This window comes from Piliocolobus tephrosceles, chromosome 7 (assembly GCF_002776525.5).
Source record: "Piliocolobus tephrosceles isolate RC106 chromosome 7, ASM277652v3, whole genome shotgun sequence".
Lineage (NCBI taxonomy): Eukaryota > Metazoa > Chordata > Mammalia > Primates > Cercopithecidae > Piliocolobus > Piliocolobus tephrosceles.
In genome coordinates this window covers 100,115,885-100,138,261 of record NC_045440.1, presented here as the reverse complement: position 1 = coordinate 100,138,261, position 22,377 = coordinate 100,115,885, and the positions used below count along the sequence as shown (strand labels likewise).

The following is a 22,377-nucleotide window of genomic DNA, read 5'->3' as shown; positions in this document are numbered from 1 at the left end:
TTGTATCTATTTCAGTATTTTTCTCTATTTTTGTTTCAATACAATTTCCTGAAGATTGGATTAGAGAGGTTGAGGCAGATGTGATGGCAAGACTTTTCAGTAGTTACACATCCTGATTAATGTTTTCCAGGGTTTTTTTGTTGCTGCTGTTGTTGTTTGTTTCTTTTTGGAGGCAGTGGTGCAATCTCGGCTCACTGCAGCCTCTGCTTCCCAGGTTCAAGCGATTCTCCTGCCTCAGCCTCCTGAGTAGCAGGACTACAGGTGCATGCCACCAAGCCCGGCTATATTTTATTTTATTTTATTTTATTTTTTGTATTTTAGTAGAAACTGAGTTTCACCATGTTGGCCAGGATGGTCACGGTCTCCTGACCTCATGATCCCCCTGCCTTGGCCTCCCAAAGTGCTGGGATTACAGGCATGAGCCACCGATCCCAGCCCAGTTTTTGTAAAGGGAGGGCACTGGGTTCCTTTCTAGTACTAGATTTTTAGGATGCTCAAGTTTTGTAATACCATTCTCAGGACATTGTTTGCATTTTATATTTGAGTGTGTTTAGGAGGCAACAAGTTAAATGCCCAGAATTTAGCCAGAATTGCAATTTACCAAATCTGAGTAGCTAAAAAAGATTAACTGAAATGTTTCCCCATCCAAAATGCTGTCATAGGTCAAGAAAAGTTTTACTTTAATGAATAATCTTTCCTAAGGTAAGTAGTTGGTGCACTTGGACAATTTCTGAGTAATCCCAGATAATCAGTAGTTAAGTCCATGTTTGTTCGAGTATGTTTTATATCATATACTCCTAAAAGATACACTGTGAAGTACGTTAAGTATTCACATTTTTGGAAACTATACTGCATCCCCCAAGAGTATGTCCCAGGGAATCCTTCATATGTTAATATCCTTTGGAACATTCAAAGGAATTAATTTGAGGGGAAATAATGATTTAGTTAGATATTAATTTACAGAGTTGAATGGTGCTAGTAACGTATGCCCTATGTAGTCAGCTGGGCTTTGAGGGAGGGAGGCCACAGAAGTGTCAGAAAAGACAATGTCTTTTGGATTTTAGACTCAATCTCCTTGCTCCTTCTTTTCTCCCCTCTTTCAGGCAATTTTTGATGGTAGATGAGTGAGACAGTAAATGAGGATGCCTTCTAAATAGTATGCAGAGAATCAAGCATTTACTGCACTTGGAGTCAGAGGACCCCAGCTCTTAATAGCTATGTAACAGCCCTGGGTGGGTCATGTTCCCAATTTGATAGATGGGGGTTAGGAGTTTGTTTCTTTTCAAGGGAATAGCTCATGATTTTAGTTTGTGTCCGAAGTTAATCTGAGGTTGTGGATATATTAATACTTTGGAGAGTCTGGTTTTTAGTAGTTTTACCAGTTCATTTACTCAGTATTTCTCAATTTGGGAGCACTACTGACATTGTGTAATGGGACAATTCTTTGTCGTGGAGGGCTGTGGATTCTGCAGGTATTTTTCATTCTTGGTTTTCCTTCCATGTCATTGTAATCACCCCCAAATGTCACCACATTTTTAAACTAGCTTCTCTCCTGGTTAAGATCACTGAAGGCCGGGCGCGGTGGCTCAAGCCTGTAATCCCAGCACTTTGGGAGGCCGAGACTGGCGGATCACGAGGTCAGGAGATCGAGACCATCCTGACTAACACGGTGAAACCCCGTCTCTACTAAAAATACAAAAAAATTAGCCGGCGAGGTGGCCGGCGCCTGTGGTCCCAGCTACTCGGGAGGCTGAGGCAGGAGAATGGCGTGAACCCGGGAGGCGGAGGTTGCAGTGAGCTGAGATCCAGCCACTGCACTCCAGCCTGGGCGACAGAGCAAGACTCCGTCTCAAAAAAAAAAAAAAGATCACTGAATATATATGAAAGATTTTAAGTGTTCTAAGGTGTTCATGTTTACATATCCAGAGACCGGTGTGGCCAAAGTGATATAAAATATTTGAATCTTTGATAAGAATTGCTTGGTCTGACTACTGGTCTTTAATAGTGTTTTCATAGTTCAAAATGTTTCAGTCTCGTGGTTAAGGTAGTTTGTGTGCTTATTATCTACTTGGTCAGTTTTTCCCATAAGTTGACTTTTCACACTATTTGGGTTAGTTTTTCCTTCAGGTTGACTAGCTCGAATTTAATTTCTCAAAAGGTGGTGACCTGAAGACTACAATATTGCAGAATGTTAGTGTACCCTTTCTTTGCGTGGTGTCTGTTGTAGTTTTCTGGCTGCAGGCATTTTGGAATGATGGTTTTTTAGAAAATGTATGATTTCTAGGGCCTTCTATTTAGTTGATGATAATGCTATAAGATCATTTGGTTTTTGCCTTTTCATTATACGTTCTTTTTGTGCAGTCACAACTATTCTCTCTTTCAGCAAGAAAGTTTAGAGAGACAAGAATTTTAAAGCTAGTAGATAAGAAACATTCCTCATTCATTCTGGCCTATGTTACCTTTGATTAAGTGCTCTTAAACTGCTGTCCGAGAGAAAGTGACACTGACCAGGAAGATCTGGGAAAGTGTAAGGTGACATTTCAATTTTCTTTTCTGATTATAATGAAAGCAGTGTGTTTGGGTAGCTTTAATATTCAGAGGATTGTAGGAAATTTCAGCCAATTGGATTTACTCCATACCTCTACTGAACTCTTAGATATGGAAATAGAAATCTGAAAGAAGAGGTTGGATATTGTAGAATGTGTTAAGAATTGCAGTTGGTATGGGATGGTGGCAGGAGCAAAAGGAATGTAGAGAAGAAACCAAATTTTAGGCTGATTATGAATACAACTATTAATAGTTGGGTTGTCTGAAAGATAATTATCTGTGTTATGGAAAAGTTTTCCATCCCCTGTCTTCCACCTACCAACTACTTAGACTTGCTACTCCCTTCACCTGCAGTGGAATCTAGTTTCCTTCCCCCATTCCTCCCTTTTCTGGGCCTACCTGTGCTTGTTCTAAGGGTCAGCCTAGCACCCAGTCTAAAACAGGTGCTTCTGAGTTACCTTAGAACCTTTTTTTATGGCATTGATTACCTCTCTCTAACATTCTGCAGGACAGGGACTCAAGGTATTCAACTTTGTGTCACTTATCAAAAATTAGAGTGGATAATGACTACTAGGGCTTAAACATTTACTTAATTCTCTTATTGATACACTTGTGCCTTTCTAGTTCAGAAGTTTGTTAATAGTAGTTCTTAAATTTCTTATGCATTTACCATTATTTAATTTACTACTGCCTGTTTGCTTCAAAAGATGGTTTAGGGGTGGGAATCTGCCAGATTACTTTCCTCAGGTCAGCAAGGAATTTATTCTGTCCTTTCATTCACTCAACATATACTTAGCTCTAGCACCATCTTTGTGTCCAATACTCTTGGCTGCTAAAGAGTAAAACTATAGGCTGGGCGCGGTGGCTCAAGCCTGTAATCCCAGCACTTTAGGAGGCTGAGACGGGCAGATCACGAGGTCAGGAGATCGAGACCATCCTGGCTAACACGGTGAAACCCCGTCTCTACTAAAAAATACAAAAAGCTAGCCGGGCGAGGTGGCGGGCGCCTGTAGTCCCAGCTCCTGGGGAGGCTGAGGCAGGAGAATGGCGTAAACCCAGGAGGCGGAGCTTGCAGTGAGCTGAGATCCGGCCACTGCACTCCAGCCTGGGCGACAGAGCGAGACTCCGTCTAAAAAAAAAAAAAAAGTAAAACTATAACAGTTAATACTGAACATTTAAAATGTTTTAGGGCCCAGCACTGTGGCTCACGCCTGTAATCTCAGCACTTAGGGGGGCTAAGGCAGGAGGATCACTTAAGGCCAGGAGTTTGAGACTAGCCTGGGCAATGTAATGAGATCCGTTCTCTACAAAAAAGTTAAAAACATTAGCCCATTGTGGTGGCACAGACCTGTGGTGCCAGCTACTCAGGTGCCTGAGGCAGGAGGATTGCTTGAGCCCAAGAGGTTGAGGTTACAGTGAACTATCGTGGTGCCACTTCACTCTAGCGTGGAATCCATTTTGCAGATGGAGTGCAGAACCCTTACACTGAGATGTACAAGTGGCAAAAAACAAGGAAAATTGAGAAATAATATTTTAGACAATCTTCAAGTTAAATATCTTGAATTAATCTGTAGATTTTAATGCATTGGTTGGAGGCTTTTTTTTTTTTTTTCTTTTTTTGCCATGAGGTTTTTCTTCCCCCAGGAGAAATGTGTTTAATAGCTTTTAAAAAAAAAACAAAAAAAAGATATTCTCATGGCAGAGAGATGAAATGTTAGGTTCAATGGTATTTAATTGCTAAAAAGGAGGAGGCAGTCTTTTGAGCCACTAGGTGGAGCCTGAACACAACAGAGAGTAAAGTAGAATTGAGCCACCTTGGCAGCAATGCCAGAACTGATAGTCATGCACCACATAATGACTGCATACACAACAGTCATGCACCAGTGATGGACTGCATATACAACAGTGATCCCATAAAATTATAACAAGGCTGAAAAGTTCCTTTTCTGTGTTTTAGCACCATTGTTTTACAGTTGCCTCCCGTATTCAGTAACATGATGTACAGGTTTGTAGTCTAGGGGCAATAGGGTATATAACATAGCCTAAGTGTGTAGTGGGATACCCATCTAGGTTTTTCTTTTGTTTGTTTGTTTGTTTGTTTGTTTTTTGTCACGGAGTCTTGCTCTGTCCCACAGGCTAGAGTGCAGTGGCCCAATCTCGGCTCACTGCAAGCTCAGCCTCCTGAGTAACTGGGACTACAGGCGCCTGCCATGACGCCCAACTAACTTTTTGTATTTTTTGTAGAGACAGAGTTTCACTGTGTTAGCCAGGATGGTCTCAATCTCTTGACCTGGTGATCCACCCACCTCAGTCTCCGAAAGTGCTGGGATTACAGGTGTGAGCCACCGTGCCCGGCCCCATCTAGGTTTTTCTAAGTGCACGTGATGTTCACACAATGATGAAATGACCTAACATGACATTTCTCAGATCGTATCCCATCATTTTTTTTTTTTTGAGACGGAGTCTCGCTCTGTGGCCCAGGCTGGAGTGCAGTGGCCGGATCTCAGCTCACTACAAGCTCCGCCTCCCAGGTTTACGCCATTCTCCTGCCTCAGCCCCCCTAGTAGCTGGGACTACAGGCGCCCACCACCTTGCCCTGCTAGTTTTTTGTATTTTTTAGTAGAGACAGGGTTTCACTGGGTTAGCCAGGATGGTCTCGATCTCCTGACCTCGTGATCCGCCCGTCCCGGCCTCCCAAAGTGCTGGGATTACAGGCTTGAGCCACCGCGCCTGGCTCCATTTACATTCTTAGAAGAGCCTCACATTTCCACATCCTTACCAACACTTGTTAAAAAAAATCCTCATTTTTGCTAAGCTGATGGGTGAAAAATGGTATTGTTTTAACCTGCATTTTCCTGATTACTAATGAGATTCAGCATTTTTTTCATAGGCATATTGGCCATTTCTCATATATAGATATCTTCCATTTAAAGTTAAACTAAGAATTTTGCACTGAATACCATTCTCTGAAGTGGTGAATTTTAATATTGTATAAAAAATCCAACTTGTTCCACAAGTACATGTCGTATGATTTTATGCATACATCCATATACATATATCAAGGTAAAGTCCAATACAAAAAAACAGCATTTCCTATGGCCAGTGTTCTACAGAAGTAAGACTGTGCAAACTTTATCATATAGTCAAATGAGATTGCAACACTAAGGCAGGACGAGGCAGAAGCAAGTTGTGTCCACAGTATATTACAAAATGCCTTGCATAGCTTATTCATTCTCACCTGGTAAATTCATCTTAGAATTCTGAAGGATTTTTTTCCTAGATAAATTTATACAAGTTAGTGTCTACTTCTTGTCTTTGTTCTATGGCAAACCAGCTTTCTCAGTACTGATTGTTTTACTTCACAACATTATTGATTTAACAATAGCCTGTGCTTTGGGGCTCTGCACTGCTTTCATTGTAATCCTTGATACAATGACTACAAACGTGTTGCGATTTCTAATCTTCATCTGTATCTCAGGCGATTTTCCAGGGCTTCCATTCTCTGTGTCATTTCTTCTAGTAAATCTCAAATTAAGGAAGATGAAGAATTGTCTATTTTTATTTACATTTAATTATAACTTGATTTATCCATGTAAAATTTTGGCTTCTGAAATAGAAAAGGTTTTGGTTTTTTTTCCCCCTCATTTCTGTCGAGTATTTTAAAACCCTGACTTGTAAATTTATAGAACTCATTTAACATTTCTGTTAAGACAAATATTTTGAGTTTTTTTAAAACATCATCAAAGCCAGATAGCTCAGTGTGAATTTGTCTTTTTAATTTTAATTTTATTTATTTATTTATTTTCTCTTTTTTTGAGACAGAGTTTTGCTCTTGTTGCCCAGGCTGGAGTGCAATGGTGTGATCTTGGCTCATGCAGCCTCCGCCTCCTGGATTCAAGTGATTCTCCTGCCTCAGCCTCCCGAGTAGCTGGGATTACAGGCATGCGCCACCACGCCCAGCTAATTTTGTTGTATTTTTAGTAGAGATAGGGTTTCTCTACGTTGGCCAGGCTAGTCTCGAACTCCCCACCTCAGGTGATCTGCCTGCCTTGGCCTCCCAAAGTGCTGGGATTACAGGTGTGAGCCACTGCGCCCAGCCTTATTTATTTTATTTATTATTTTTTATAGACAAGGCCTCCCTATGTTGCCCAGGCTGATCTCGAACTCCTGAGCTCAAGCAAGACCACCTTGGCCTCCCAGAGTGCTAGGATTACAGGTGTGAGCCACAGCACCCAGCTGCAGTCTTTTTTTTTTTTTTTTTTAATTGTAATTCCACTTCCATCCTTAATGCTTGTAAATTAGTTTGCCATAGCACACTGCTAGGAGCCAGAATTGATAATGTTGAGAATGTGGTGAAGAGAAGACAATGAAATAATTCAACCTTGGGAAGTAAGATACGAAGTCAGAAGCAAAGGGAGATAGGGAGTTTTCACCATGATGCCACATAAGGCCACCGTTTTGAGGAATTCTGACCTATGTAAAAATATACCTTCTTGAGTCTCTTGTGAGTAGAACTTTGGGGTGGGACAGGCAAGCGAGAGGAAGAGGGCATTAGACTAGTTATTGGTCTACCCTGTAAGCTCCTCAATACCCTCTATCAGCCCACCTGAGGGCAGAATGAGAGCCCAGATTTGTCAATGTATATTAACCACTCTCAGGAAGATTATTTCATTTTACTTTAGGGAGCATATTTCCAGCTTTCAGAAATGAAATTGCTCTATGCTGTTGTTCCTTATTACATAAGCCCATTGGCACAGAGATAGTTCAGAATTAAGCCATTTCCCTATAGACTAGTTGATGTACTTGAGATATCAGACAGCTTTAGTACACTTACTGTAATTTTAAGTTTAGAGCACTTGGCAGGGTGTTCAATATGCAAAAGCACCGAATCCTCTTTTCTTTATTATCACCAAGCATTCCTTTCATTTGTAATATTGTTTTAATGAATCACTGGATCCTGCTGTTCCCTTGGTGGAATGTTTCATTTTTTAGAGTGCTGATAAGAGAAGATCTCTGCTGCCAAGGAAAAAAAACAAAAAACAAAAAACAACCACCCCTGTCCTCCAGAAACTACACACACTGAATCCGTATGTGGCTGTGGTGTTCCTTTGGGCTAAAGGAAAAGTTTGGAGTTTAGACTGAGTTTGAAACCTACAAACAACATTCTTTGCCTATACTTGCTGTACCTTTGATGCACTTCAGACCTCATTCATGTCCTACATACCCTCCTAGCAGAGAGAGTTAGGTCAGTCTCTTTTCCCTACTTTGTATGCTGACCGACGGGCCTTCTTGCTAAGCCCCCTAGAAGGGCCGATGGCAACTAAGTGCTTGACTGCTGCTGCTAAGCTTGGCTTGCCCTTGGCTCTCAAACACCTGTCAGGCTGCTTTTTAAAGCAAAAAGCCTTCCCTGGAGTTCACTGTTCTTGGTGACTTCATGGGATTGACTTCAGTTGATAAAACCTACATAGAGTGTGTGTGAAGTTTTGATAACATTCTTTGCATTCCATACGGAAGCATAATACAAGAAAAGGATATAGCGCTGTGTTAATTTTCTTACTTCTTCGTTTGCAAGGTTCTGGAACATTATAAGGTTTTCACATTTGCATTGATCGTGTTTTTCTTCCAGAGGGCTTCCTGAGAAAGCAGATGGAAAGTGTTCACCTCTAGAATCCACCAGACTTCCCAGACACATAATAATAGGAATGAATCAGCATATGGAGGAAACCATAATGAAAGACATGTTCCACTTTTTCCATGCAGCCAGATCCAGTAGAGTAAATACCAGGAAAGCGCTGTATATGCTTCCAACACTGGAAGTGGCCCTTACTGTGGATTAGTGAGGAACACTGCTCCAGTTTCTTTTAGTTTATGTTTCAGTTCTCATTTTACTTAAGTTCTTTCTTCTCTTTTCCTCTATACCATTTCCTACTTCCTTCTTTCCTTCTATGCTAAGGTTGTTGGCAAGCTGAAAGGCTGAAATTAAGTTATCTTATAGTAATATTTTACTTGGAATTACCTGAAGGTTTTGTTGAATGAGAAAGCTTTTGTGTAGACCGTAAAAGATTGTCTTCTTCAAACAGGTATCTGTGTTGCACTGCAAAATTAGAACAGGAAAGTAGGTCTCGGATATTTATGGTGACTGGCTCAGATTCTGGAAAGAGAAGGAAAACTGCAATCAAACCTGCTTAACGCTTTTGGTTATAAAACAGCCATCAGCAGAGTAAGGTACTTGTTATTCCTAGCACTTGGTGCAGAGCTTTACTTTGGGACATACTGAAGCAAAACGACTGTTACCTTCAGTGGAGTAAACATCATTATTAAAAAAACAAAAGAACAGCAAAAAACCAAAAACAGCTGGGCGCAGTGGCTCATGCCTGTAATCCCAGCACTTTGGGAGGCCAAAGTGGGTGGATCACTTGAGGTGAGGAGTTCAAGACCAGCCTAGCCAACATGGTAAAACCCTGTCTCTACTAAAAATACAAAACTAGCCAGGCATGGTGGCAGGCGCCTGTAATCCCAGCTACTCGGGGGGCTGGGGCAGGAGAATCACTTGAGCCCAGGAGGTGGAGGTTGCAGTGAGCCAAAATTGTACCACTGCACTCCAGCCTGGGCAACAGAATGAAACTCTGTCTCAAAACAACAACAACAACAACAAAAAACACTGTCACCTGAAACGATGCTAGTTACCAAATATGGCTTAATGTAAGAGTAAAAGTTAACTATCTTTTTGAGGGAAAAAAAGCCTTGATTATCATAATTTGAACATACTTACATTCACTTCTTTACAACTGTTATCTGGAGGGAAACCATGGTAGAAGCACCCACCAACATTTCTAAAAACACTGCCTTAAAAACTGTACCTGTTGGCTGTTGGACCCTTTTTGGCAGTTCCCCTGCTGGAGAGTCCTGTCTTCCATCGGAGTCTTCTAGAGCTGAGCAGAAAAAGATGACCAAAAGGAGTGACGGTTGTCCACAGGCATGTGTGTGTTCTTCAGGAAGCTGGTCCCAGACCACCTCCTTACCTACCTGCCATAACCTAAGGTCTTTTGGTTTTGTTTGGTAACACCAAAGATTCAAAAAAGCAGTTGGTTACCATGATACCTATGACCACTCTAGGGCAATTCTCTCTCGTAAGAGAAGCTTGGACCCCTTAAGTACATCTTACTTAAGAATGCTCCCAAAAATGTCATGACTAGAAAGCAGGGCAGAAAAAAAGGTAAAGTTGTTGAGGGATTTTAGTTGCACTGGCAGCAGCTCCACTTGAGGCATTTCAACTTGAATGAAACAATCAAGAGGCAAAACATTCTCTACTCACAGAGATCTGAAAGGCCTTCCCTCCCTGTTACCCCTCATCTCAAGAGTTCTTTCCCTAGAGGGGTAAGACACAGCACTTAGACTGGGATCTAACTGCTGAACCGGGGACATGAGTACAAGGAAAAATGGGCAGAACTGCTATCCGTAAACATATCTGGCACACTTAGTAAACTGGAGAAAAGCATGCATAACAAAAATCTAAAGGGCAGTCTAATATTCTGTAAACAAATAGTCCATGCAGAAAGGCATTAATTTTAACAGTGGGCTTGGAAGAAAACTACGTCCCTTTCCACTTCAATTATAGGTACGTTCTGAAATTGCACCTCAGCTCTCCTGATTTATATAATAATTGATTTTTAGTTAAATGATCATTTCTCTAGGGTGTTTGTGAGGATGAAGCATGCTGTATGTCAAAACACTTATTACATTGCTTGGCACAGAGCAAGGGCTCAAACAATGGTAGCTATTACTTTTTTCTTGCCCACCTCCCCCGTTCCCCCAACCCTTTTTTTTTTTTTTTTTTTTTTTTTTTTTGAGACAGGGTCTTGCTTTGTCACCCAGGTTGGAGTGCAGTGGCGCAATCATGGCTCACTGAAGCCATGACCTCCAGGGCGCAAACGATCCTCCCTCCTCAGTCTCCCAAGTAGCTGAGACTACAGGTGTGTGCCATCATGCCTAGCTAATTAAAAAATTTTTTTTCAGAGACTTTGTTTCCCAAAGGGTTTTACTTTTGTTGCCCAAACTGGTCTTGAACTCCTGGACTCAAGCAATCCTCCCACCGCAGCCTCCCAAAATGCTTGGGTTACAGGCGGGAGCCATGGTGTCCAGCCCTTCTTTTTGTACTGTTTCTAGGCATTGTTGGTCCTGCCCATGAAGGAGACACTTTTTTTGGTTGAGAATTTATCAATAAAGGGTTCGTATTGGCTGGACACGGTGGCTCACGCTCGTAATCCCAGCACTTTGGGAGGTTGTGGTGGGTGGACCACTTGAGGTCAGGAGTTCGAGACCAGCCTGGCCAACATGGTGAAACCTCATCTCTACTAAAAATAGAAAAATTAACTGGGTGTGGTGGTGGGTGCCTGTAATCCCAGCTTCTTGGGAGGCTGAAGCATGAGAATCACTGAAACCCAGGAGGTGGAGGTTGTAGTGAGCTGAGATTGTGCCACTGCACTCCAGCTTGGGTGACAGAGTGAGACTCCATCTCAAAAAAAAGAGTTCCTGCTGCCCTGTTTGCTAAGGTCTTCTGCGTAAGCTATAGTACCTTCACAGATGCCTTTCTTGAGTTTCTCACTTATCTCATCCATTGTGCTGAAGTCTTCAGCATAGAAGAGATGTTTGTCTGTTGGCTCAGAGGCAATCTCTTGTAGTTCCTCCTCAATGGCTTTTCCTACCCCAACAGCATACATAGTGATACCTAGGGTGCAGGAAGAATTAAGAGGAAGGTAGTTAGAGTTGTGTTCCCAGGGTCTGGAAGTTGTGTGTACTGCACCCAAAGCCAGTTAGATGTTAAGTGGTGTGATTTGAAAGGTCCATGCCAACCTTCCTTTTTATTTTTCTACCATTTTAATTTTTGTCCTATGAGCAAAGGGGAGGGATCCAAGAGACAAGTGAGGCGTCTGGGAGATGCTGGGGAACTAAACTACTAACCTGTTTCTCAGCTCTGGGCTGGGCTGTTTAACGAATCTGCAACTTCCCTCTGAATTAGCCTTCTGGATTCACAGAAATGAGCACTATTTTATGGCTTGCTAAATGGGAATCTATTCTGGAAGAATTCTAAGAATCAAGTCAATTTATGACCTAATAACCTAGTTTCTACTCAAAGCTACAGGATAGGAAATGTAAGTGACCTGAGGCCAAGTGAAGCTGCTTTTTGCCCACTTCTCTTAAGATGACTCAACCTTGTGAGGAAGTGCTAAGCTGAAAAGGAGAATCTGCAGACCATTGGAAACCCCTAAAGTCAGGAAAAAGAACAAATCCAAGATCAGCCTTAAATTTCAACAGGGATATGCGTTTGCTTCAAAAGCTTTTCTTACACTGATCATTAGACTCCCTTCCCCTATATACTCTTCATTTGAAAGTAAAACACAATAAGAATATGTTCTGCTTGAGTCCAAACATTTTTCAGCACTGATAACTTATTCTAGCTCATTTATTAGACTAGATTCTTAAAAATATACTTAAAAATGGCTCAAGACAAAGGGCAAGAGTTATGATGCCTCGTTCTGAGTCTGTGTAAGGTCAATAACCAAGTTCAGCATATTTGTCCGGGAGCCCAGTGATTTTATGCATAACTTCCTAAAAAGGATAACTACTATTTTAAGATTCTGTTTGCTATACATAAGAGTAGTTAAATTCATAAGAGGATGTCACCTCATATAAATCTTGTTGATTCAAGAATCAAACATCAGTTTCTCCTACCACCTGTCTTTGGGTGATGTGTAGAGACATTTAAATGGAGCAAAGGGTAAGGTAGATTAGTTTCAGTGAGATGAAAGTGCTAACCACTGTCTCTGGAGACCAAGATGCTTCCCCTAATTCTTTCTAAGAATGCAGACTAGGGGGCCTATGAGTTTGACATGAGTTCTAGCAATCTAGCTGTGAACAGCCAGTTTTACAATCTACTCAGATGATTCAGGGCAGGACACTTTGTGGCTACCACTCGCGGGCTAGAAAAAGAGGAAAGTATGCAGTATCAATAAAATGACCTCCATCACAAAGACAGCGAGTGAACGTTGATGTGAACCAGCCTTTCTGTGAGGACGAACGGAGTTCACCAATGGGACTGCCAGTACTCTCACTCCTTTCTTCATTCACTCAGCAAGTAGTTGTCACGCATCTACTATGTGCCAGGCCTGATCTAGGCCCTGGGTCCATAAAGTCTTGGATGAGGCCTTGATCTGTGCATACCTTATTTCCTCTTACAGGACTTGCTAAAGCAGTGTGTCCTCAACAAGTACTTTAAGAAGGCAGTTTTTGGCCGGGCACAGTGGCTCACATCTGTAATCCCAGCACTTTGTGGGGCTGAGGCGGGTGGATCACAAGGTCAGGAGATGGAGACCATCCTGGCTAACACGGTAATACCCCGTCTCCACTAAAAATACAAAAAGTTAGCTGGGCATGGTGGCGGGTGCCTGTAGTCCTAGCTACTCAGGAGGCTGAGGCAGGAGAATGGCATGAACCCAGGAGGCGGAGTTTGTAGTGAGCCGAGATTGTGCCACTGTACTGCGGCCTGGGCAACAGAGCGAGACACCGTCTCAAAAAAAAAAAAAGAGAAAAGGGCAGTTTTCAAGCAAACTGCTACTACTTCACTACTTCAAGTTTTCTTATCTGCATCAAGGAATCTAGAAACTTCACCATAAACTGTCTCTACCAGTCATCCTAGCTTCTGGGTTTCCTTTAGCCAAGGGTCATACTCCTCAAGCATGCTTCACGTCTGTACAACTGAAGTAACCCTCAGGTCGGCAAAACCCAGAGAAGAGGCTGGGCTTTACTGAGCAACAAGAGCTTAGAGTCATAATCTCTTCCATCATCTGATTTTCTGAAAAGCTAAATTTGCCTCCTGCAAACACAAGAGTATTATCCATCCTAAGGCTATTGCATTTTCAGAATGTTCGCTTGAAGTATTGGTTAAAAAATACAAGAATATATATACATAATCAGTAAAAGTTCCCATCAGAAACAATTTAACAAGCTCGTCAGTTGATTCTAGAGCAACCAGACCAGTGTTTTGGAACTATTATGTGTATGTCTGTGGTTGAATAGCATGTTCTAGGTGATTCTCACACTGGAGATCACACACTGGCTAGTAAATCAGAGTGAGAGGATAGCCGCCTGTGGTCAGCTTAGCCTAACCTTCTAGTCACCAGACTCCTTCCTGAGCACTTTATTTAACTCCTGTGGGGTCCTGTTAAGGCCTCTAGGTGGCAGGGTAGTAAGGATGTATAATGGCAGTTGCCAGGAGGCCTTTCTGCATACTCAAAGAAGCTTACCCCTGTGGCCAGCTGAGACCACTGAGTGAGTTTAAGAAACCTGAACCTTGAGTGGTGTAAACCGCACCTCCACCCCATATTACCATTGGCCTTGGCTTTACTGGCCCACTCGGAGACGTCATCCTGAGCCCGTCCGTCGGTGAACACGATGGCTGCTCTGGGCACCCTTGTGGAAAGGGGCCTGGCCCCTTCTCCTTGGGTAAAACTTCTCTCAAACATGTGTTTCAGGGCCAGCCCAGTCATAGAGCCCTTTCCCATGTACTTCATGTGGGCCACGGCTTTTTTCATGTCTTTGGCGGAGTTGAAGTTTCTCAGGGTAAACTCTGTGCGGACCTGCGTGGAATACTGGAGCAGCCCCACTCGAGCGGCTTTGGGGGAAATTGTCAAGGAATCTATAATTCCGGTGACAAACTGCTTCACGACCTCAAAATTCTCTTCTCCAAGACTCTTGGATCCATCGATCACAAAGACCAGGTCAATTGGGCCTTCAGTGCATTCTATAAGAATAAAAGGAAAGTTGACATAGTTGAATAAACATCATTTATGCACAAGAGTAGAATAAAATGATGCTTTAATTGGAGGCATAACCACTTTGGGGAACCAGTTTTCTTCTTCTTTAGATAATACGCAGGACAGATGAAGTGTTGGGAGGGCCACAAGCAACAATAATTTTCACATATACTTTTATGGTTGGCTTGTCATATTGATAAAAATAGTAGTTTTCACAAGCAAAATGGCAGATGTACAATTGTCTAGGAAACCAAGTCTATATTGTACCCTGAAACACTGACAGGTCTGGGAGGAGCTGGGTGTAGAGTACACTGAAGGGTCTAACAATACCCAAAAGACTCCCAGAACTTTACTCCAGGAGGGTGACGTCACCCTAGTGCTGGCATTCTGGCAGTCAATGGAGAAAGAGATTTCTTCAGCTCAGCCATCACCTCTGCCGGGGAGCGTTCCTAGTAACTCAGCTTATATTGCTTTCTATATACCCCTAACACTACTAATTTATTCAACCAAAAAGTTATTGAGGACCTGCTTTGTACAAGGCAGTGGACGTAGCAGGATTGCAATAGTGACCAAGACACAATCCCTGACACCAAGTTGCATACAATCTAATGTACTCTATATAGTGTTCCACATTGTACAATAATTATTTAAGGATGTGTTTCCTCCTCCATTCTGTGAGTTCCTCCTCAGCCGGGACTGTGTTACATTCATTTTTGTGCCCCACCCCCCAATACTTGGCACAAAAAAGGTGTTCAGTAAATGTGTGGTGACAGACTAAGTGAATGAGGTGATGTTCATTGGGTAGCACACCTGTAAGTACCCTACTGACCTATTAAAGCTGACAAAATAATTATTAGCTTTGGTGCAGTGGCTCACACCTATAATCCCCAGCACTTTGGGAGGCTGAGGCAGGAGGATGGCTTGAGCACAGGAGTTCAAGAACACCCTAGGCAACAGAGTGACTGTCTCTCTTAAAAAAAGAAAAATTAGCTGGGCGTGGTAATGCATGCCTGTAGCCCTCGCTACTTGGGAGGCTGAGGCAGAAGGATTACTGGAGCCCAAGAATTATACGTTGCAGCGAGCTATGATTGTGCCACTGCACTCCAGTCCGGGTGACAGAGCAAGACCCTGCATCTCTCTGTAAAAAAAGTAACAAAAAATTATCACCATAAATTCTTTACGTGGAAATTTTTCAGGCTTTTTTTTGTTGTTGTTGTTGAGATGGAGTCTTGCTCTGTTGCCCAGGCTGGAGTACAATGGTGTGATCTTGGCTCACTGCAACCTCCACTTCCTGGGTTCAAGTGATTCTCCTGCCTCAGCCTCCCGAGTAGCTGGGACTACAGGCACATGCTACCACGCCTGGCTAGTTTTTTTGTATTTTTAGTAGAGACTAGATTTTGCCATGTTGGCTAGGCTGGTCTTGAACTCCTGACCTCAGGTGATTCACCCTCCTCAGCCTCCCAATGTTCTGGGATTACAGGCATGAGCCACTGTGCCCGGTCTCAGGCAACTATTAATAGATGGTTGATAGTAAGACAGAAATAAAAGCTTTATGTTAAGCAATTTGGGTATGGAGAGGCTTTTTGTTATTTAGGACTGCAAAAGAAAAATGGACAGATCCAAAATGGATTATCTCATTTCTTCTTTTTTTTTTCGAGACAGCATCTTACTGTGTCGCCCAGGCTAGAGTACAATGGCACTTTCTCAGCTTACTGCAACCTCTGCCTCCTGGGTTCAAGCGATTCTCCTGCCTCAGCCTCCCAAGTAGCTGGGATTACAGGCACATGCCACCACGCCTGGCTAATTTTTGTATTTTTAGTAGAGACGGGGTTTCATGATCTTGGCCAAGCTGGTTTCGAACTCCTGACCTCGTGATCCACCCGCCTCGGCCTCCAAGGTGTTGGGATTACAGGTGTAAGCCACTGCGTTGCGCCAGATGATCTCATTTCAAACAATCCACCATCTGTGATAAACATTCTGTTTTATATATCAAGCAACTGTCTAATCTTTCCAAGTGAGGCACAACAATATAAGCATGTAAATACACACACATGCAAAACCATTTCTATGCTTGGCCAGTATAACATGCTTAATGTCAGAGTGTGTGTGTCTGTGTGTGTGTGTGTGTGTGTGTGTGTGTGTGAGAGAGAGAGAGAGAGAGAGAGAGAGTATGTTCGGGGGTTTGGTTCTTCTGTTTCTCCATTAAGTGCTTTTCCTCATCACTCAACCTATCGATCTTTTATTAGTGAAAGAGGAAAAGGCCAACTCAAAGCTTCATTTACATTCATAGTCTGTTCCTAAGTGAACCAAAAAAAAGACTCAGGCAGCATGCATGTGGCTCTTCAGCAGATTTCAAAAATACTGAAATAATTTTCCAGCAGTGAGTCTGTTTTCTCCTCTTTTCTGTACACATTCTTCTTACAGAACAAAACTAGCACTTGCAACCCCCACGCACAGAATGGGGTCCAGAAGCCTTTTCCAGGAAACACAAAACAAGGCAGAGTGGAAAAACATCAGGGAAAGCAGGGCCCACATATTTGCTTTCAGACACAGAAAGGATAGCCCCACTTGTTAGCTATTTTTTTGCCAGAGGGTAATTCCCACTTTTCTTGGGCATTTTCTTTTGGATAGATAAGTTGATAAGACTGGAATGGAGCTGTGACTTGCTTTCAGAATGTAATTTTCAGAAAGTTCTAGAGCTTCAGGCATGGATAAGCCCTTTAAAGATCATCTACTCCAGCCTCGCTGTTGCTTACATCTTCTTTTCAACATCCCCACCCAGTGACCATTCGGCCTGGGCCTCAACACTTCTCCTGTTGAGGAATTGTCACCTTACCACTGAAGCCCCTTTTTTGGACATCTCTGCTGTTGATGATTACAATAGTGATCATTTTGTTTGTTTGTTGTTGTTGTTGTTTGAGATGGCATTTCGCTCTCTCGCGCAGGCTGGAGTGCAGAGGTGCAATCTTGGCTCACTGCCACCTCCGCCTCCTGGGTTCAAGTGACTCTCCTGCCTCAGCCTCCCAAGTAGCCAGAGCCACAGGCAAGCACTACCACACCTGGCCATTTTTTGTATTTTCAGTAGAGACAGGGTTTCACCATGTTGGCCAGGCTGGTCTTGAACTCCTGACCTCATGTGATCCGCCTGCCTCGGCCTCTCAAGGTGCCAGGATTAAAGGTGTGAGCCACCGCACCTGGCCTGTCTGTTGTTTTTTAAATTTAATTTTATTTTAAGTTCTGGGATACATGTGCAGGACATGCAGGTTTGTTACATAGGCAAACGTGTGCCATGGTGGTTTGCTGCACCTATCAGCCCATCACCTAGGTATTAAGCCCTACATGCGTTAGCTTTTTATCTTGATGTTCTCACTCCCCTGACTCCCCCCAACAGGCCCCAGTATGTGTTGTTCCCCTCCCTGTGTCCATGTATTCTCATTGTTCAGCTTGACTTATAAGTGAGAACATGCAGTGTCTGGTTTTCTGTTCCTGTGTTAGCTTGCTGAGGATAATGGCTTCCAATTCCACCCATGTCCCTGCAAAGGACATGACCTCATTTCTTTTCATGGCTGCATAGTATTCCATGGTGTATATACATCACATTTTCTTTATCCAGTCTATCATTGATGGGCATTTTGGGTTGATTCCATGTCTTTGCTATTGTGAACAGTAATACTGATCATTTTTTGAGCACTTAATGTGTGTCAGCACTGGGCTTAACACCTTTATTTATTTTTTATTAAAAAAATTTTTTTGAGACAGGGTCTCGCTGTGCCACCCAGGCTAGAGTGAAGTGGCACAATCACAACTCACTGTAGCCTCAACCTCCTGCACTCAGGTGATCCTCCCACCTCAGCCTCCCTAGTAGCTGGGACCATAGGCACGTACCACCACAACCAGCTAATTTTTCTAATTTTTGTAGAGACAGGGCTTCACCATGTTGCCCAGACTGGTCTTGAACTCCTGAGCTCAAGCGATCCTCCCACTGCAGCTTCCCAAGGTGCTGGGATTACAGGCGTGAGCCACCACACCTGGCTGTTCAGCACCTTTGGATACATGATCTCATGTATTCCTTGTGATGGCTTTGTGGGGTATTATTCTCATTTTATAGATGGGGAAGCTGGGACTCAGAGAGGTTATATAATTTTTTGTTTTGTTTTGTTTTTTTTGAGACAGAGCCTTGTTCTGTCACCCTGGCTGGAGTGCAGTGGCATGAGCTCAGCTCACTGCAACTTCCATCTCCTGGCCTCAGCCTCTCACGTAGCTGGGATTATAGGTGCATGCCACCACACCTGGCTAATTTTTGTTTGTTTATTTATTTTGAGATGGAGTCTTGCTCTGTTGCCCAGGCTGGAGAGCAATGGTGTGATCTTGGCTCACTGCAACCTCTGCCTCCCAGGTTCAAGCAATTCTCCTGCCTCAGCCTCTCCAGTAGCTGGGATTATAGATGTGTGCCACCACACCCAGCTAATTTTTATATTTTTAGTAGAGACAGGGTTTCATCATGTTGGCCAGGCTAGTCTCGAACTCCTGGTCTCAGGTGATCCGCCTGCCTTGGCCTCCCAAAGTGCTGGGATTACAGGCGTGAGCCACAGTGCCTGGCCGAGGTTAAATAATTTGACCAAGGTCACACAGGTAGTATGAATCGGGGTTCAAATCCAGATCTGTCTGAGCTGAAGCTTATGCGCTGAACTAATTAGACATGCAGCTTCCCTGGTAGAAGGCTTCTTTGTCCTCGTGCTGAGCTGTAGCTTCTCCCAGTGTCCTTTCTTTGCAGGGTAGGGTGGGGTGGGGTGGGTATCATACAAATCATGAGTGAGATGACAGTCACGTTGGTATTTGGTACCTCAAAAGTTTTTCTCTACAAAGATCCTCAGTTTCCTAATTTTTTTCTGCTTAACATAATACTGAACTTCCTCACAAGATCATGATTCTTAATTATTTCTAAATCGTGTTTATCTTATTTTTTTTTCTAAAAAATAATACATGCATTTGGAACAAAAAATATTAGAAAAAGGGTGTGTGTGTGTATAAGGGTATACACATCATATATGTATATAATGGTATACACACACACAGAGAGAGAGAGAGAGAAAGAGAGACTGTATGTTAGAGTGTTTTACAAAATATATCGATGGTAACATACTATAACAAACATTCAGCACCATGCTTTTTTCACTTAAAATATCTTGGGGACACATCCAGAGCTGCTTGTTGTTTTCACAGCTGCATCGTGTTTTATTACATAGATGTGCCTTAATTTATTCAGCCAGGCTCAGGGGTGATCATTTAGCTTGTTTCCAGTTTTTTGCTGCTACAAATAGTGCTGTATAAAATATCCTTGTATACATGGCTTTGTAAACATGCACTTATCTGTAAGATAAACTTCTAGAAGTGGAACTGGATTCGTAACATTGCCAAATTGCGCTCTGAAAGGTTATACCAATTCAGACACCCACCGATCCATTTATCACTCCCTACTACAATATACCTTTGCCAACATAAGGAATCAAACTTTTTGATCTCTGGTAACTAATAGGTTAAAAAAAGGTATCACAGCTTTACTCTCTTACTATATATTTTCCTTTGTTTTTCTTTTATGGCTTTTGAATTTCACGTCATGTTTAGAAAGATCTTCTCTCAGATTGTAAAATAATTATCTCAAGACTCCTTTTGCTCTTTTGTGTGTTTTTGTTGTTGTTGTTGTTTGTTTGTTTATGTTTAAACAGTTGATCCATCTCTCTTCTCCTAACGTACCATGCCCAGAACTGAAGGTGATTCTCCAGCCCAGAGCAGAGCACAGCTGTCTCCACCTCCCTCATCCAGACATTGCTGTTCAGCCTATGATCAGCCTAGCCTCTTGGCTGATAATGAATTTACTGTCAATTAAAACTGAAAGTGTTTTCACAGGGGCTGCAGTTAAGCCCTCTCTTCCCCATTCTGTATTTGTGCATACGCATTTATATTTATGGGAGAAGAGGTGAGGGACTTGTTGCCTGAAAATACTCCAAAAAGCAGTTGTTCCAAAACCAAATTAAAGCAGAGAGCCAAGTTCAGATCACTTACTCTTACACCGTCTTCCATCCTCAGCTAGAACAAATCCCTCTGAGCATTTGCAGATGTAGGAAATCCCATTATTAACACAAATGTGTTCGCAGCCATGGTGGGTTGATTTGCAGACATCCTTCCCTGAGGAAAATGTAGGGAGTTGAACAATCCCATCAGTGTAGAAATGAGGTGAACTGAATAGTCATGTGAGTAGAGATTGTGGAAGTAATCTCTTTTAAAGAAAATACACCTCTCTTCAAACCTCCTTCATAATGTCTTTTTTAGTCTCATACTCAGGATGGGGAAAAAGCTCCTCTCAGAAAGCTCCAGCTCCCATGAGTCTGAATGGTATGATGGGTGATTAGGTGTCCTTGATTTACTATCCTATTATTAGATGTGCTTTAGCTTCTAATTTATTTTGCCACAGACATCCCAAACACTCCAGCTCAGATTGTCTAATGAACATATCTCATGTGTGAGGTCATTTCAACTCCTCGAAGTACTTACAGCCCTTTAACCCTCACAGCACTCCGTGAGAGGAAGAAGACAGGGGTAAGTATACTCAAGGTATAAATGAAGAATCAGATCCTCAGAAAGCTTCACTGCTGCCCACGGTCATCTGGCAGGTTGATGACACAGCTGTCTCCATAGCATGAGAGCCTATGGCTCTTTCCTGTCATTAGCCCTTAAAAGGAGAGGCTTCACACAAAATTGGAATCAGTGAGTACACATCCCTCTAGGAAGCAGGAATGGTGAAATCTGATTTAGGATCAAATTCCAGAGGTAGGGCCAGGCGCGGTGGCTCAAGCCTGTAATCCCAGCACTTTGGGAGGCCGAGACGGGCGGATCACGAGGTCAGGAGATCGAGACCATCCTGGCTAACACGGTGAAACCCCTTCTCTACTAAAAAAATACAAAAAACTAGCCGGGCGAGGTGGTGGGCGCCTGTAGTCCCAGCTACTTGGGAGGCTGAGGCAGGAGAATGGCCTAAACCTGGGAGGCGGAGACTGCAGTGAGCCGATATTGCGCCACCGCACTCCAGCCTGGGCAACAGAGCGAGACTGTGTCTCAAAAAAAAAAAAAAAAAAAATTCCAGAGGTAGAAGTTGTGCCTTGTGTACAGTAGCTTAATTTACTGAGCAAAAAATGTGTTGAATGAATAAACAGTGTGTGTGAGTGTGCAGAAAGAGGGCTAGGCGTGGTGGTTCACACCTGTAATCCCAACACTTTGGGAGGCCAAGGGCAGGCAGATCTCTTGAGCTCGGGTGTTCAAGACCAGCCTGGGCAACATGGTGAAACCACATCTCTACAAAAAATACAAAAATTAACTGGGTGTGGTGGTGCACGCTTGTAGTCCCAGCTACTCAGGAGGCTGAGGTGGGAAGATCGCTTGAGCCCAGGAGGTGGAAGTTATAGTGAGCCAAGATACTGCCACTGCACTCCAGCCTGGGTGACAGAGTGAGACCCTGTCTCAAAACAAAAACAAACAAAAAGAAAAGCATGAACAAAACAGCACAGACAGCCACAATGGGCAGAATTATAGAAAAATCCCCACAAGAGGGCCACTGCAGTGTGAAGCTGAACCTGCAGTTGTGAGGGGAATCCCTGCAGAGTCAGGCCAGGGCACCACAGGCACCCTAGGCACCAGTTGTTCACACAGAACTTCTTGGCAAAGGCAGGAGTCCCTCTTCCCGGTGGAAAAGCGAGGTACTGAGATCCATCCAACCCAGCCTTGCTGGCTTGTGGAATGTCCCCAGTTATCTCAAAGGAGTCTGTGAGAAAATTCCCAAAAATCAACCTCAAAAACAACTGAACTTATTTTGACTTAATTTAAAAAGGGTCATTTTGCCCACTGGGGCAAAGTGTCACAAAAGCAAGCAGACTTTGTCAGCCACCCCTCCTCGCCAAATAGGGAATTACCAGCTCAGAATCTCATGGTGGGGAAAAATCCCTGCCCTGTACTCTCCTAACGC

The 22,377-nt window shown here is 43.0% G+C and overlaps 1 protein-coding gene across 3 annotated transcripts in view; it reads right to left on the bottom strand.

The window, feature by feature from the left end:
• Positions 1-5,283: 5,283 nt before the first annotated feature.
• The window catches only part of LOC111520882 (matrilin-2), a 178,700-nt gene continuing 161,606 nt past the window's right edge, over positions 5,284-22,377 (bottom strand). For 2 of the 3 annotated variants that reach the window (XM_026454937.2, XM_023183973.2), the window contains 7 exons: positions 20,424-20,546; positions 13,934-14,347; positions 11,123-11,275; positions 9,408-9,479; positions 8,564-8,698; positions 8,083-8,181; positions 5,284-6,066 (listed from right to left, as the gene is read on the bottom strand). In XM_026454937.2, the coding sequence (XP_026310722.1) occupies positions 6,011-6,066; positions 8,083-8,181; positions 8,564-8,698; positions 9,408-9,479; positions 11,123-11,275; positions 13,934-14,347; positions 20,424-20,546 (1,052 nt within the window). In that variant the 3' untranslated portion in view covers positions 5,284-6,010. The remainder of the gene's footprint in view (positions 6,067-8,082; positions 8,182-8,563; positions 8,699-9,407; positions 9,480-11,122; positions 11,276-13,933; positions 14,348-20,423; positions 20,547-22,377) is intronic. The other variant, XM_026454938.2, reaches the window with a different exon arrangement.